This window comes from Epithele typhae, assembly GCF_022376455.1.
Source record: "Epithele typhae strain CBS 203.58 chromosome Unknown BXZ73scaffold_4, whole genome shotgun sequence".
Taxonomy (NCBI): Eukaryota; Fungi; Basidiomycota; class Agaricomycetes; order Polyporales; family Epitheliaceae; genus Epithele; species Epithele typhae.
The window spans coordinates 909955-925569 of record NW_025954195.1 but is presented as its reverse complement, the minus strand read 5'-3'; the positions used below and the strand labels follow the sequence as shown (position 1 = coordinate 925569).

Here is a 15615-nt window from a genome sequence, read left to right as displayed (position 1 = left end):
CACCGACCAAGTCCCCTCCTCGTTCTCCTCTACTCTCCTCGGCTTCTGGCTGGATTTTGTCTGCGGGTGACCGCATCTTACTGTCATGAACATCTCCCACGCAATTCCATCCACGGTCGAGAGCGTTTCCTTCTCGTTCCTCACAACAGAAGATGTCCGGCGCATTTCCGTCAAGCAAATCGTGAACCCCGTTCTCCTCGATGACCTCGGACGACCAAATGTAGGAGGTCTCTATGACCCTTCTTTGGGGCCAAGTGACAAACAAGACATGTGAGTCTGCTGTGTCCATGAGCTCGCCTGTATTCCTCAATCCGTTGTGTAGTTGCGCGACATGCCGCTTGTCCTACTTCACATGTCCGGGACATTTCGGCCACATCGAGCTCCCCGCCCCGTATTCCACCCTTTGTTCATGATAAACGCGTACCATTTGCTCCGAGGGACATGCTTGTTCTGCCATAGGTTCAAGCTCAGTCGATTTGTGGTATGTGACTATTTCCCTGCCGCGGTCATCCCGTACGGATCCATCTTTGCAGCTGTGCAAATTCGTCGCGAAACTGCGTCTGCTGGAATTCGGGTTCTTGGTGGCTGCGAAGGCCCTGGACGATATGCACTACAGCACCAAGAGGACTCGCAACGTTGAAGACGGCGATGATGAGGATCCTACCGAATCCTACGATGCTTATGAGCAGCGAATCAACCTCTACGTCGCAGCCCACCTAACTACGGCTTCAGGCAGCAAACGCGATGCGTACAAAGATGGTCTTGTGTACCAGGCAAGGAAGGACGTGATTCACGACTTCGTCAAGGCTTCAATGACAAGAAAGTGCCAGAACGAGAGCTGCAGAGCGTGAGTGACAATGCGCTATATGCATATGCTAGGATTGACATCACTCCAAGTTTCGGCTACACGTTCCGCAAGGAAGGGTACACGAAGATCATCGAGTACGACCTGACCCCAAAGCAGAAGCTGCAGCACGACGCCGCCGGGTTGAAGCGACCTGATGTGATGCTCGACCAGTCAAGAACCAACACCGCCGCGAAGTCGAAGTCGCAAACCAATGGTCGAACAGGAGACTCGTCGGATGAAGACTCGGACAGCGAGGAAGAGGAGGCCGGCGACGACGTCTTCACAGACAACGACGAGGAAAGCCCCGTACATGTTAAGTTCGGTCCTGCAAAGTCGGCCAGCGGCAAGGTTAAGGGCGCCCGTGGCCGCAACGAACGTGTCATCACTCCTGAGGAGTGCAGGGCTCACCTGCGGCGACTGTTCGCCAACGAATCCATCATGTGCTCGCTCCTGTTCGGGCGGCATGGCCCATTTGCCCCTCTCACGCAGCACAATCTGTCCCTCGCTTCCGCGGACATGTTTTTCATGGAGGTCCTCCCTATCAGCCCCACACGTTTCCGTCCACCTGCAAAGATGGGCGACATGCTCTTCGAGCACCCTCAAAACGAATTGCTATCAAAGGTTCTCTCGACATCGTACCGGTTGCGCGATCTTAATGTCAACCTCCGGGCGGCGTCGGTGAAAGGTTCCGATGTGACGAAGCGGGGCGGCGGCGGATCCTACAGTCCCTCCTCGATTCCCTGATTCAGCTGCAGGTCGACGTCAACAGTTACATTGACAGCAGCAAGAACCCTCAGCCCATCCGCCAGGGTCGCTTGCCGCCCGCCGGTGTTAAGCAGGGCCTAGAGAAGAAGGAAGGTCTATTCCGGAAGCATATGATGGTTAGTCCGTCTCTCCACCACTCTCGCGGAGTTGAAATCATAAAGGTTATTTCAGGGGAAACGTGTCAACTATGCCGCCCGATCTGTCATTTCTCCCGACGTCAACATCGAGCCGAACGAAATCGGCATACCTCCAGTGTTCGCCCGGAAGTTGACCTTCCCGGAACCTGTCACGCCGAATAACCTCCAGGAGTTGCGACAGTATGTGATCACTGGCGCTCGCGGCTACCCCGGCGCTACGATGGTGGAGTATGAAGACGGTCACCTACAGTTCCTGGTACGTCAAATTAAGGGCAGTGAGAACCCTTTTGTTGATTGTGTTTCAGGACAAGCTCACGCTGGAGCAACGTACGGCCATTGCGAACCAGCTATTGACGCCGCAAGAAGGGTCGCATGGGTCGAGCCAACAGCATGGATTGTATACGTCAACCCCAGCTATCAACAAGAAGGTCTACCGACATCTGCGCGACGGGGATATCCTTATCCTAAATCGACAACCGACGCTCCACAAGCCCAGTATGATGTGTCACAAAGCGCGGGTTCTTCAGGGCGAGAAAACGATTCGTATGCATTATGCCAATTGGTATGTAAATCATGGCCTGGTCGAGATTATATGCTGATTTCTATTGCTCTAGTAATTCCTATAACGGTGAGTCTGTACCACCGGAATGAGAGCAGACCGCTAATATTCCAACCGATCTCCAGCGGACTTCGACGGTGATGGTAAGCAGATATTGGGCTCTTTACAGCATACGCTCATACCTCCTTCGGCAGAAATGAACATCCATTTCCCTCGTGCGTAACATATATCGGCATTGACCCGACTCGCAATCTCTCTGACACAAGCTGTCTCCCAGAGAACCAAGTGGCGAGAGCGGAAGCGTACTACATCGCGAATACCGACAATCAATACCTCGTTCCGACGTCGGGCAAGCCTCTCCGTGGTCTCATTCAGGATCATGTCGTTGCCGGCGTTTGGATGACCGCGCAGGATGCGTTCTTCACCCGAGAAGAATATTTCCAACTTCTTTACGGCGCGCTGCGGCCAGAAACGTCTCCCGAGCAGTTCAATGGTCGTCTGGTGACACTGTCTCCAACCATATGGAAGCCAAGGCCACTCTGGACGGGCAAACAAATCGTACGTTATGTGCACCACACGGTATTACGATTTGCTGTCTGACACGATGCTGCAAAATGACAGATCTCGACCATCATGAAGAACATCACGCCGCAATCCTTTGAAGGACTCAATCTTCACGCTCAGGCAAAAGTACCGGGCCACCTGTGGGGCAAGAATTCCAAGAGGATCAAGTGGTTTTTATGGATGGCGAACTGCTCTGCGGCGTCCTGGACAAGTCGGCATTCGGAGCCTCCGACTTCGGTTTAGTGCACTCCGTGTACGAACTCTATGGCGCGGACGTTGCGGGAAAACTTCTTGGAATCCTCAGTCGGCTGTTCACGAAATTCCTGCAACACCGCGCATTCACATGTCGGATGGACGACCTCGCCCTGACACCCGACGGCAACGCCCGGCGTGCGGACATCCTGGTCAAAGGAGCGAATCTCGGCACGGAGGGCGCCACCGAGAACTTCCCTGTGCTCAAGACCACAGCCGAAGAAGACAAGGCCGCGGTCCTGCGTTCTCTCCTGGAAGACGTGCTTCGAGACGACAGCAAGATGGCCGGTCTTGACGTAACAGTAAAGGGCAAGCTCGCGAAACTTACCAAGTCCATCGCGGATGCGGTCATGCCACATGGTCTGCTGCGCCAGTTCCCCCACAACCACATGCAAGCGATGACAGTGTCCGGTGCGAAGGGGAGCGCCGTCAATGCGCAACAGATCTCCTGTGCTTTGGGTCAGCAAGAACTGAAGGCCGCCGTGTTCCTGTTATGGTCAGCGGGAAGACGTTGCCGTCCTTCAAGCCGTTCGAGACTCGTGCCATCGCGGGCGGCTACGTTGCGAGTCGCTTCCTCACTGGCGTCAAGCCCCAGGAATTTTTTTTCCATTGTATGGCGGGTCGTGAAGGTCTCATCGACACGGCTGTCAAGACGTCGCGTTCCGGATACCTCCAGCGCTGTCTGATCAAACACCTCGAAGGCATCCGTGTCCACTACGACAACACCGTCAGGGGGAGCGACTCGTCGATCTACCAGTTCAACTACGGTGGCGACTCCCTCGACGTGACCAAGCAGAAGCACCTGCTCCAGTTCGAGTTCATTGCGCGTAATGAGCGTTCTTTTGTGCAACGGCTCCGCCCTAAGGAGCTCCACAGCTTCATCAACGAAGATGCAGTCGACTACATGAAGAAGATCGTCAAGTACAAGGACAGGAAGGAGAAGCGCGACAAGATGGCTATCACAATGTCCAAGTACCCCCCGCAACGCTGCCTCGGCAGCACCTCAGAGCTCTTCGCTGACAAGGTGCACGAATACATCATCAAGAACCCGCACGGGCTCATCAAGGACAAGGACCCCGCCCGCTTCCGCCCCAAAAGTAGTAGATTGACGCTCACTAAGAAGCAGTTCCAGGTCCTGGCGAATGTCAAATACATGCGTAGTCTAGTTGAGCCAGGGGAAGCCGTCGGTCTTCTCGCATCGCAAGGGTGGGTCTAGAAGCTGGTATTTGTATTCGATGACTAACTAGCTCATTGCTTGCTTGCGACCAGTGTCGGCGAGCCATCAACGCAGATGACCCTCAACACTTTCCATTTCGCAGGCACGTTCACCGCACGCCGTAATATGACTGGATTCTGATTTCTTATTCTAATAGGGCACGGCGCCGCGAATGTTACCCTTGGTATTCCTCGCCTTCGCGAGATCGTGATGACCGCGTCCCAGAAGCCAAAGACGCCCTCAATGACCGTCAAAGTTCCGTCGGGAGCCCGGCTGTCAGACCTCCAGAGCTTCTGCAAGCAGGCGAGCCGACTCGCTCTCTCACACGTCGTCGACAAGGTCAGCGTAACCGAGCAGCTAGTCCTCAAGGGGGAGTCTCGGAGCAAGGAGTTCACCATCCACCTGGCGTTCTTTCCCCGCGCCGAGTACGAGGAGGAGTACGACGTCACACCCGTCGAGATCATGTCCGCGTTCGCTGTCAAGTTCCCGAACATCTTCAAGAAGGAGCTCCAGATGGAGCTCAAGAAGCTCGACGCGGACCTGAAGAGCCAGAAGTCAGACCTGGGCAAGGGCCGGACGGTGCGCGATCAGGTCGGCGCGGTCGCGGGCGACGAAGATGAGGACGGCGAGGAGCCCCGGGTCCGCGGGCGGGACGACGACAACGACAACGAAGGCAGCGAGATCGGAGACGGGGACGCGACAAGCTCGAAGATGAAGCTCCAGCGGAAGGAGCAGGCGACGTACGAGGACGAGGACGAGGATGAGGAGGACGAGGAGGCTGAGCGGATCGGCGAGCTCGACGCGGACATCGAGCGTGACTATGCCGAAGAGGGCTCAGACGAGGAGATGGACGTGGACGAGCCTGGACCTTCGCTCTCGGACGAGCACGAACGGGTGGAACAGAAATTCATGGAGAATCTGCCCAGCGCCACGTCCTTCACGTTCCGTGAATCGGGGTGCACAATTGGCCTCCAGGTGGGGATCAGCCGCCACGATGTCATGAGAGGTTCTAGCTGACGACCATCCTCAGTTCGGGTCCACCATGCCGAAATTACTCCTGGTCGGGCTAGTCGAGCGAGTCTGCCTGAAAACGGTCGTCCGAGAGATCCCAGGCATTAGCGACTGTTTCATGAAGGAGGATGAAGGGAAGAATGGCGAAAAACTCCATTCTGTAGGTCCATCCACCGACCGTGTGGCAAGTGGCTGACAGACACCGCCCACTTCCCGCGGTCGCAGCTCCTGACCAATGGCTCCAACATCCCCGGCCTCTGGCAATTCGCTTGCGGACGTGGCGAAGACATCATCGACCAGAACGGCATCTACACGAACGATATCTACGCGCTTCTGTGTGCATACGGCGTGGAGGCCGCGCGCCGCGCCATCCTGCAGGAAATCGGCGGCGTCTTCGCCGTGTACAAGATCGACGTGGACATGCGTCACTTGGAGCTTATCGCCGATTACATGGTGCGCAATTGCCTCGGCTCCGCTTGCTTGTTCGTCTGCTCACGGCCGCTCCCGCACCAGACATTCGACGGCGGCTACAAGCCGTTTAACCGGAAGGGGATCTCGACCAACCCATCGCCGCTGCTCAAGGCGTCGTACGAGACCACGGCGGCGTTCCTCTCGGACGCGACGTTGCACGGCGACTTCGACGACCTGACTACGCCGTCCGGGAACATTGTTGTGGGCCGTCTGAGCCACACAGGGACGGGCGTGTTCGACGTCGTGGTGCCGACTGCGCGCGTGACTGGGGCGATGTCATAGCGGGGGCGGTCGGAGTGCGGTCGGACGCTCTCTCGGTCGCGCAGGAAAAGTACTGTAGGATCCATATGTAGCTACCACGCTCAGGACAATTCGTCGGTCTTCCGTGCTAGCACGCGGCGCGCGGGGTGTGTGGGCGATGCGTGAGAGCCGGCGGGGCGCACGAGTAGGTCGCCGGGATGGGTCGCAGCGGCGGCCACCCTAGGCCACCGAGCCCGCCAACACAAGGGTCAGGAGATGTGTCGCGCACACGGCGGCCGTCAATCGCTCGCCGGGGCCGAGCAAGCTTGTCCGGGGCCAACACGCGCACAGCCCGTCGAACGCGACCGTGCACGACGCCCGCTCAGGGTCGCACCCCGTCGTCTCCTCCCGCGCGTAGCTCCTGGGAGTCAAGACCAGCCTCAGAAGACAGAAGACGCGCGTAGCCGTACAGTCCCGCGCGAGATCCGGTTCCCCGATCGCGCCCGCCGCGGCCTCTCTGTGCGGCTGGTCGCAGATTGCCTGGAAATTGCCCTGTCGCGAAGGGCACGCCAATGCCATCAGACCCGGCGGGACGCGTTCATCTATCACCTCGGCGGGAAGCGCACCGAGGGCCGCGCACGAAACGGGCAGGAGGCGCGGGTGGATGCCGCCGCCACCGCCGGGCCCGTCCTCCCGTTTTCCTCGTCCCCCGAGTGCGCAAGCAAGCGCTGCGGGTCGCGATGCGGCCACCCTGTTCGGGCTCCATCGCCGTCGCGAGCATGCACCAAATGCGGCCAAGTGCGTGGCCAAGTGTGGGTGTCCCTGCGCGCGCACGCACAATGCCGAGCTCCGCGGAGGAGATCTCGCGACGGTGGTACCCTCTGCGATCTCGCGTCCTGGCTCTAGCGCACCTGCACGAGCGTGAGTGACGTACTGAGGGCATGGATGCGAGCGGCTTACATCGCTCTCGCGTATATAACCTCCCCTGCGATGCGCATCCAACACATACACCTGGTCTCTTCACAAGTGTCTCGATTCCTCTGCTTCCTACAGCATCTACTTCGACTCGTACCCCTCGCTACACACGTATAACCATGTGCAGACGTCGTCAGTGAGTTGACGGACCCATGCATGACTATTGTGCTGTGACGCTGACGGCCTTGGCAGCGTTAGGACTGTTTACAAGTCAGTGACCGTCGAGGGGCTCTAGAGTACGCGTACTGACCTCGCTGGACATAGATGCAGCCACGGTTTCACGCACCCCGAGGAGGAAGTACGTTCGCACTCTCTCGAGTCAAATCGACATCGGTCCGAGCTGATGCATCGCAGGTCAATTGCTACGGCACGAACTGCATCTTTAGTCCAAACCATCCCAAGGATTGCACTGGGGAGCGATGCAAGACCAAGTGCTGGCAGTAGTAAGTGCTCCTCGTTGCTAGCAATGACGCCGACTTATCTGGCATGAAGCCACACGTACCCTCAGCAATATGGTGAGTGACTGTTCACTGAGGCCCCCGACGTGCAAGCTGAGCCGTCGGCACTCTTTCTAGTGGTCAACAAGGACCATGACTGTCCGCAGTGCGCTGCGGCGCGGCGCTGAAGGAGGCGAGATGTTAAACAGAATGCAGTGCTTGGGCTCGATAATATTGCAGTTACTTACGAATACACATTGTACGCAATGGAGGCAGGGAGAAGGAGTAGGCCTCGGATCGATAATCCTGTAATGACACCAATGTTGCGGATAATCACACTTGGATTGCGCCATTCCAGATGCGTGATAGAGTAAAACGACAGCGTTGAAAGCGTACTTGTACAGGCATGACAAGGAAGGAGCAGTGTCCAGGGGAAAATGCTGCAAGAGAGCGACGGGTGACGTACGGATGCCAAGGGCCTAGTCATCGTCCTTAATGTCATGCGTCTGCTTGAGCCGCGCCAACTCTTCCTCTCTCCTCGCAAGCTCAGCTTTTGCCGCGGCCGCGTCCTGTTTTGCGGGCATGTGGTACAGCACGACGATGTAGCGCTCTTGCAAATGGAAACCGTTGAGGTGGTCGAGCGCGTTCTTAGCCTGCGGAGGGGTTAGCAACGCGCAAGCAAGCAGCGCACGAGCACTCACCTCCATACATCGTCAAATACAACAAACGCAGTACCCTTAGTTTTTGTCTCACTCCTATCCGAATCTGGCGGATACTTCCGTACCGTCCGAACAGGTCGTAGAGATCTTCTCCGGTGATCTGGTAGTTGAGGTTCTTCACGAAGAGGATGCGGTTGGCACCAGGTGGAAGTTTTGACTGCAAAAACGCAGCATACAGTCAGATGTGTCCCCGTGACAGAGGTATGGGACGCACTGTCGGACGCTGCATGGCCATTTGGGAGGTGGTGGTCGAAGACAAGCTCTGGCGCCACCGCGACCCGCGCACAACTCGCGTCTCGATCGGGAAGTCGCACGCCTGGCATCCCGCGGCCCGACGGCCCGCAACGTTCTCGCTCGATTTCCAAGTCATCATGGGAACACAGCAAGTATCGTACAAAAGACTCCACGGCTGCCTTTCTTCGTTGTACAGTCAATCACAGCATCAGCGACCCAACGAGCACGAGCCCAGTCGCGATTCCCACCACGCTCAACTCAAGCTGCCTCATCGCGCCACCGGTGTTCCCAGAGGTAGAGCCGGAGCCCGTGTCAGTTGCGGCTGCCGTGGCGGAAGAGGAGGCTGCCGTGCTGGACGCACTGGAAGTGTTGTCGGGCCCGGTGAGGAAGAAGTTGCCCGCGACGGGGTCCCCGAGACCGACTGCGGCGGCAAACTGCGAGATGTTGAAGTTGCTCACCGCCGTCGACGCGTTGACAAGCGGCGCTGCGGTGGCGTCGAAGCCGGTCGGCTCGACGAAGAGGAGGAGGATATACCTGCGCCCGGACGGCCGTTGCCAAAGCGAGGCGCGTGGGGCGAGACCAGGTGAGCAAGACGATGAGGTTCCTCGCACGCCCGTGAGAGCGCTAAGACGAGAGTACGCACCGGTGCGGGTCTGAGCCCGCGGGAGGCGTGGGGCGGATGAAGTTCGAAATGGCCGGGGTGTTGTTCACCAGCAGGGCGCCGTCCGCGAGGCTCCCGTCGAGCGTCATCCCGGGCGCGAGCATGTGGCGGATCTGCGCCGACGTAGGCATCTGGGGCGTCGGTGCGTCCGGATCCACCATGGCGAGCACGAAGGTTGTGTTCGCAAAGCTTGTCACGTTGCTCTGGAAAGAGACTGTCGGACGCAGGGCGTTTTCTGCGCGGCCAATCATTTCAGTTCCACAGGCCTTGTTTGGACTCTTTGTGACTTACGCTCCCTGGTCATGCTAAGACCGGGTGTCACCGTGACATTTGTGTTCGTGGTGTTGTCGAAGAAGACAACATCCAAGAGGCCCATCGGAGCGAAGGTCGGCAGGACTGAAGTGGAAACACGTCAATGGCAGATTATTCAAGCCGTGATGGTACTCGCCATCCGGAACAATGCTGGCATTGTCGAAAGCTTGAGTGACGGAATCAATCGTAGTCTGCGCGGACGCCGAAGTGACCGCAAGAGCAGCAAAGGCGAGCAAAGGCGCGAACATCGTGGCGTCGACTCTGGGCAGGAGATGGCGGAAGCTTGGAAGAGCGAAGAGTAAACTTCCATCGCACGTCGTTATGCTTATATACCTCACCGAATCTCGCACTCCACGCACCTGGAGACTGACGGCGTCGTGGGAAGCTGGATTGCGCATGTGAGAGGGATGGCCGGGCTTGGGATCATCCACTTCCAGTGGGAGATGCCTGGAGCCAAGCGGTAGTAGCCGCGTCGTCAGTGGAGAATATGGAACAAACTCATGGAACATGCTCACCACCCGAGGAACTAGGTCTCCCACCGACGCTGAGGAATAGCACAGACCGCTCGCATGTGTATTCTCCTGCCAAACAGCACAAGTAAAATGCGAGAACGCTTACATAGTCTGGTTCACCTGCCGGCTATGGTTGGTTGAGGTTCGGTTCGTCCCGTCAAACAAGCGAACGCCGGAGTAGCTTCCGAGTCGCAATTCTCTTTTTTTTGGGCATCTGACCCAGTTCTAACCACTACGGAGTTGAAGCGACCTTTGTCTAAACCATGTGTGACTAGTAATTACATGACGTTACGTACTAGACATGGTTCAGCACAACATTGCCGGGTGGGAATGTCCGGCACACCATACGTTGCATAGTAAGCGAGTGTGCTTGACAGTGGGCACCAACGGATCGTGGGGCGGTCTTGTTGTTTTGAAGCGGCTCTTATGGTCTATTTTCGTATCGGTGCGTAAGCTGATTCGCGGGTACCAACTTGCGCCAATCCGGATTGCGAACTGAGAGGTCCACGCCTCGGCCTGAAACCAGTCGATGAGCATAAATATCTCTTACAAACTCGGTCAGCATCATCTGTGAAATGAGGCTGATTTAGCAGCACGATCAGAAACGCGGAGGTGGATCTTAAAACGGACGAAGACCAACGCCATTCACTCTTCGCCACGTGCGCGACGAGAGGAATGCAAATCATCCGTAGAACCGGCACTTCCAGACGTGTCCGACTTCGCGGAAAGTCCTTGCAGGGCCAGATTTCGACGGAAACCCGGGCTACAAAGCGTCGAGCTCGTGCAGTCAGTCCTGCACATTCGATATAGCCATATCGAACGCGCATTTAGCCCTGCTGGGGTGCTGTGACACATGAACCGAAGCTCGTCCACTGCGGACGTCATATTTCGTAAAGGCAATAAGGACGTACCATCAGAAGAATCACGGCAACAGAGGAGAACTTCACCAAATGCGCAACACTGCGGTATACTCGCAGCAGGGCGAAGATTCGGAAACAGGTCGAGACCTAACAGAGGCGACAATAAACCAACATCTTCATTCAGTTGCTAAGTCCCGAGCGGCGGCGTTTTCGCCTATGTAGGGTTGTAGTCATCTAGGCACCGACATCCTCATCTCAGATTCGTGCTTGCTGAGAATGTCTAGGCCGCGTACGTTAATTTGACTTCGCTAACAAGAAGGGTACAACCTACTTGCGCGAACCACTCAATATCCGAGATACGTCGGATCTAAGACAGTGTGAAAGGTACGCCGGGGACTCAGTCCCACGGCGGCCTGGGAAGCCTACTAAACAACGTTAGGAGTACTTACGTACAGCGATACCAGACCGCCTCCGCGACTGTGCCACCCTAGCAGGAATAGTAACTCCGCTTCCGCGGGTGGTGCCAAGTTGGATTAGACCCGCAATCTGGCGTTGCCCGTGGCATTTGTGGACAGAATTGTGCAAACAGGCGATAGCGTATTGTCATTGGCACAGTCTATAGGGTACAGCGGGCATCTGTCGGGGACCGAAAGGACAAATGAGCCTTCTGGCTCTCAGCCGACGCCACGGTGAGGTACTCGCCTACGACACCTCATATTCTCCTTGATAACCGCTGCACGTCCGCGCACTCGTCCTGTCCGCGGACACAGAGCACCGTAGAGGACCCATGGTCCTGGGCGTCGGAGAGGAGACACTTGATGTCTTGCACATCGGGGCAAGGGCATTCCGACGGAGCGGCCACACAGACGAGCGTATCCGGGCAGAGGTATGTCGAGCACGGCACTGTGCATAGAGAAAGGTCAGCGGTGCGCCCGCGACTTCTTTCGGCGATTAGGACAGTGATAGATTGAAAGGTGTAGGGCTAGGCCCCACTTGTCTTTCTGGGCTAGAAGGGCGAGCTGGCCTAGGCGTTTCTCGCTACCGCAGCAAACATGGATACAGACTGCATACACACCTGAGTCGGAATGGGCTTGCCACTGCGCCATGCCACCCGCTGGCTTTTGCTGCTGGAACTGTTGCTGGTGGCCACCAAACATCTGATCGAAAAAGCCGAACTGGCCTAGGGACGCCGAGACATGAAGAAGGAAACAGAGCAGAAGAGTGTGGACAAAATGCATGGTGGGTTTGAGGTGGTCGGTAGCACGGTGTAGTCGACCGTTCAGCGCTCAGGAGTCAGCAGCTGGATGGCTGCCTGCTCAGTGCTGGGACACGTGACGCGGAAATGACACGTCAACATCGTCAAATAGCGCGTCTGTGGCTCTTGGATTCACCATGTCCTGAGGCACATCACGGATATCATCCACATAATGGCAATTCAAGGCATATCATAAGGAGACTGATGGTACAAATCCATTAGTACTACACGAAAGACGTCCTGTGTCGACAGGGACTAAGGGCCGACAGTGAAAGAGGCCGGGTCGCGCGTAGTAGGTACATGAAAGCGAGTAACTACGCAAAACGTATTCAAGCGAGGTGCGAGCGGAACATGAAGGCAAGCATACGAGGATAGGATGGTGGGGGACGGGTGAAGGAGCCAATATCAAACATGAAAATCCGGGTGTGAATGTCGACGGGTTCAGGCGAGTTGATCGTCGTCACCTTCGCCTTCATCGACCTCTTCTTCCAGCGCAAGACGCATCTTCTTGCGATCGTCTGGGGTCAATGCGATGCGAGCGGGGGTCGAAGCTGCAAGGCCAGTCGCGGCAGCGGCGACAGATGGCAGCTTGCGATCCTTTGGGGTCTTGATAGGACGCGGAGTTGCCAGGTAGTCCTGCACATGCTTGGGGTGCGGAGAAGGGGGGACCACAATCTTGGAGGAACCAACGGACGAGGGAGAGGCCAGACCAGCTTTGAGCCACGCTGCGTCTGAAGGTGTCCCGGGCTTGGACGCCTTGGACGTCCTGGGACGTGGCGGAGCTGCGTTCTCCTTGTTCACCTCCACATCAGGGGTAGAGTGGTCTTCACCCAAGGCCACGGCGGCGAGTTGGGAAGAGGAAGGGAGGGCGATATGGGGGTCTTGATACACCACAAAGCCCGGGTAGTGGACAGATTGAGGGTCGGGGGGCACCACATCGCGCGGGATGAGGATCGGCGCGGACATGGAAACGCGGACGGCGACGGAAGCGGCTTCCGTGCCAGTCTGTCCATCGATGGGACCCGCAGGGGATCCAGAAGGAGCTTGAGACCGATGAACAGACGTACGAGGAGAACGGCGCAGAGGGCCTGACGCCGTGCTCTTGGGGCTCCTCCGCGGGGTCCCAGAACCACCCACTCCTCGTGGACTCTCATGTGCTGCCGTGCTTGTTGCTTCAGAGGAGCCGAAATCAAGCCGTTTGGCGGGGGTATTCGGGCCTTGAAGCATCGCGTGGAACAGAGCAGGGGCGAACCTTCCTCCTGTGCTGGAACCCGACAGGGGGCTCTTTACCCGTGCAGGCGTTCGAGCACCTCCCGCATCCTTCAGACGACGCTTCGTGGGTCCATCCAATTGGCCAACAGAGGGTGAATGAGACCGTTTGTTGGGCCGTGGGTGGCTGGGAGTGCCAGGAAGGAAGAGAGCGAGGTCGTAGGACTCGAGAGGGCCGGGGCGGGCGCGAGTGCGGGGAGGCATTGATAGAGTGCAGCGATAACGAGGTGGGGTGTGGTTTGTGGTGAACCGGGGAACGAGAGAGGGGAAGGGGGGCTTTTAAGGTGGGCGTTCGAAAGCAAACGACGAAGCATGGCGCGCTCGCCACTTTCGCGTCGCGTCAGCACGTGCCTGTCACGATCACGGTCACATTCGCCACAGACGCGTTCGAGACAACAGTCGACGCCTCCCGAAGGGCCCAGAATGGAGCTGACTGGCCTTGCCTTGTCCGCGGACAAAGCAGGGTGCCTGGAAGTTCGAATTATCGAGCATATCATTGCACATAACGCACGGAGAATAAAGGAGAGAACTTCCCGACTGATTATGGTACAGATACATCGTATGCGTAGCAAGGACAACCTAAATAAGCTCTGCGGCGTTGACGGGCATCTCATCCTGCAGCACACGGTCAGTGTGGACGCCAGAAACACTAATACACTGATACTTACAATCTGGGTACCGTAGTATTGCTCTGTGCGAAGATGAAGATGTGATGAGCCGCGCTGAAGCGATGGAGAAATAAAGGACTTGCCGATATCACGCAGGATACGAACGTCATCAACTGTGACGAACTGGAGCGTCCTTCAGCATCTATCAGTGGGTCACAAATGAGGGAAAGAACCCACGTTGATAGCAACACCCTTTCGACCGAACCGACCTGATCGACCGATGCGGTGGATGTAGTTTTCGCGGTTCCTTTGAGTGCATATGAGCATTGTGCGTGAGGCAGACGTGAAGAGAAGGCTTACGCGGGGAGATCGTAATTGATGACAAGAGAGACCTGTTGAACGTCGATTCCACGTGCCCAGACGTCTGTGGTGATGAGAACCCGGCTATGAAAGCGTCAGCATGCATGCGCAGTAGCGAACAATGAGGGGCTTACGAGGTGCCGCTCCGGAACTCTGCCATGATAGCGTCACGCTCCTTTTGTGCCATATCACCATGCATGGAAGACACTGTGAAGTTAGCATTCCGCATCTTCTCCGTCAACCAGTCCACCTTTCATTGCCGTCAGTCCACTGACATCAGAGTCAAGGAGTAAACACATACCTTTCGTCTCGTGTTACAGAAAATGACGGCTTGTGTGATCGTCAACGTGTCGTACAAGTCGCAAAGGGTGTCGAACTTCCAGTCCTCTTTCTCCACCGCCACGAAGAATTGCTTGATACCCTCGAGCGTCAACTCGTCACGACGAACGAGGATGCGGATTGGGTCGGTCATGAATTTTGTTGTCATCTCCAGAACGTCGTATGGAAGTGTGGCACTCAAGAGAACGACTTGAGTTGCGGGAGGAAGGTACCGGTAGACGTCGTAGATTTGATCTTTGAAACCCTTGTTGAGAAGTTCGTCGGCTTCATCCAGGACCAACATCTTGATGTTCCGCGTACGGAGGCTGCGACGGCGAATCATGTCGAAGACGCGTCCAGGAGTCCCGGAAACGACGTGTTGACCGTAATCCAGCTTACGGATGTCTTCACCAATTGAGGTGCCTCCAATGCACGCGTGGCATTGGACGTTCATGTAGTCGCCCAACGCAAGCACGACTGACTGGATTTGCGTGGCCAGTTCGCGAGTTGGGGAAAGCACAAGCGCTTGGGTCTCCCGAATGGACACGTCGATGGACTGGAGGATGGAGATTGAGAACGTCGCGGTTTTTCCTGTACCCGACTGTGCTTGCGCAATAACATCGCGTCCCTGGATGATCGGAAGGATGGCCCGCTGCTGGATCGCGGAGGGTTTTTCAAAGTCTAAACCGCAACTCGTTCAATGCAAGAGAGTGGGAAGAGGAAATGGAAAACGCACTGTACGCGTAGATACCGCGCAGAAGGTCCTCCTTCAACCCAAGGTCATCGAACGTCGAAACAACGGAGACGGCCTCCGAGGACTCAAAAATGAGTTTCTAGGAGAAGTTATCAGCATGCGGCACCTCGGTCCACCGTGCATAAGACGCTCACGTCGTCACCGGCGTTGATGCCAGACATTGTGGGAGGGGATGTGGGGGAGGGAGAGGAAGGGCGGAGTTCAAAATCTCCCGGACGCGCTCAGAGAACAGTGACGGACGTACCAGACGCCCGCTACGGCTTCACGCGAGTTGCCGCG

The 15615-nt window shown here is 56.8% G+C and overlaps 5 protein-coding genes across 5 annotated transcripts; 2 read left to right on the top strand and 3 right to left on the bottom strand.

Annotated features, from left to right (window-relative positions):
* Positions 1 to 85: 85 nt before the first annotated feature.
* Positions 86 to 6104, top strand: BXZ73DRAFT_97352 (beta and beta-prime subunits of DNA dependent RNA-polymerase; the record flags this gene model as incomplete). The annotated part of the gene is made up of 20 exons (XM_048027338.1): positions 86 to 270; positions 323 to 391; positions 460 to 481; positions 534 to 847; positions 898 to 1540; positions 1597 to 1728; positions 1784 to 2005; positions 2055 to 2311; positions 2364 to 2377; positions 2434 to 2451; positions 2503 to 2523; positions 2586 to 2866; positions 2930 to 3083; positions 3116 to 3535; positions 3589 to 4330; positions 4394 to 4461; positions 4498 to 5315; positions 5371 to 5511; positions 5577 to 5804; positions 5865 to 6104. The coding sequence occupies 20 exons, from the start codon at positions 86 to 88 to the stop codon at positions 6102 to 6104; spliced, it is 4989 nt and encodes a 1662-aa protein (XP_047882127.1).
* Positions 6105 to 7156: 1052 nt separating this feature from the next.
* Positions 7157 to 7662, top strand: BXZ73DRAFT_97351 (uncharacterized protein; the record flags this gene model as incomplete). The annotated part of the gene is made up of 6 exons (XM_048027337.1): positions 7157 to 7173; positions 7230 to 7247; positions 7308 to 7335; positions 7392 to 7480; positions 7530 to 7552; positions 7613 to 7662. The coding sequence occupies 6 exons, from the start codon at positions 7157 to 7159 to the stop codon at positions 7660 to 7662; spliced, it is 225 nt and encodes a 74-aa protein (XP_047882126.1).
* Positions 7663 to 7953: 291 nt separating this feature from the next.
* Positions 7954 to 8428, bottom strand: BXZ73DRAFT_87655 (uncharacterized protein; the record flags this gene model as incomplete). The annotated part of the gene is made up of 3 exons (XM_048024665.1): positions 7954 to 8127; positions 8228 to 8350; positions 8408 to 8428. The coding sequence occupies 3 exons, from the start codon at positions 8426 to 8428 to the stop codon at positions 7954 to 7956; spliced, it is 318 nt and encodes a 105-aa protein (XP_047882125.1).
* Positions 8429 to 12468: 4040 nt separating this feature from the next.
* Positions 12469 to 12993, bottom strand: BXZ73DRAFT_97349 (uncharacterized protein; the record flags this gene model as incomplete). Its single annotated transcript, XM_048027336.1, has 1 exon — positions 12469 to 12993. One exon carries the CDS (start codon positions 12991 to 12993, stop codon positions 12469 to 12471), a length of 525 nt encoding a protein of 174 aa, XP_047882124.1.
* Positions 12994 to 13875: 882 nt separating this feature from the next.
* On the bottom strand, positions 13876 to 15497 carry BXZ73DRAFT_87654 (DEAD-domain-containing protein; the record flags this gene model as incomplete). The annotated part of the gene is made up of 9 exons (XM_048024664.1): positions 13876 to 13911; positions 13965 to 13987; positions 14048 to 14087; positions 14142 to 14211; positions 14265 to 14348; positions 14399 to 14514; positions 14566 to 15263; positions 15319 to 15415; positions 15471 to 15497. 9 exons carry the CDS (start codon positions 15495 to 15497, stop codon positions 13876 to 13878), a joined length of 1191 nt encoding a protein of 396 aa, XP_047882123.1.
* Between the last annotated feature and the right edge of the window lie 118 nt (positions 15498 to 15615).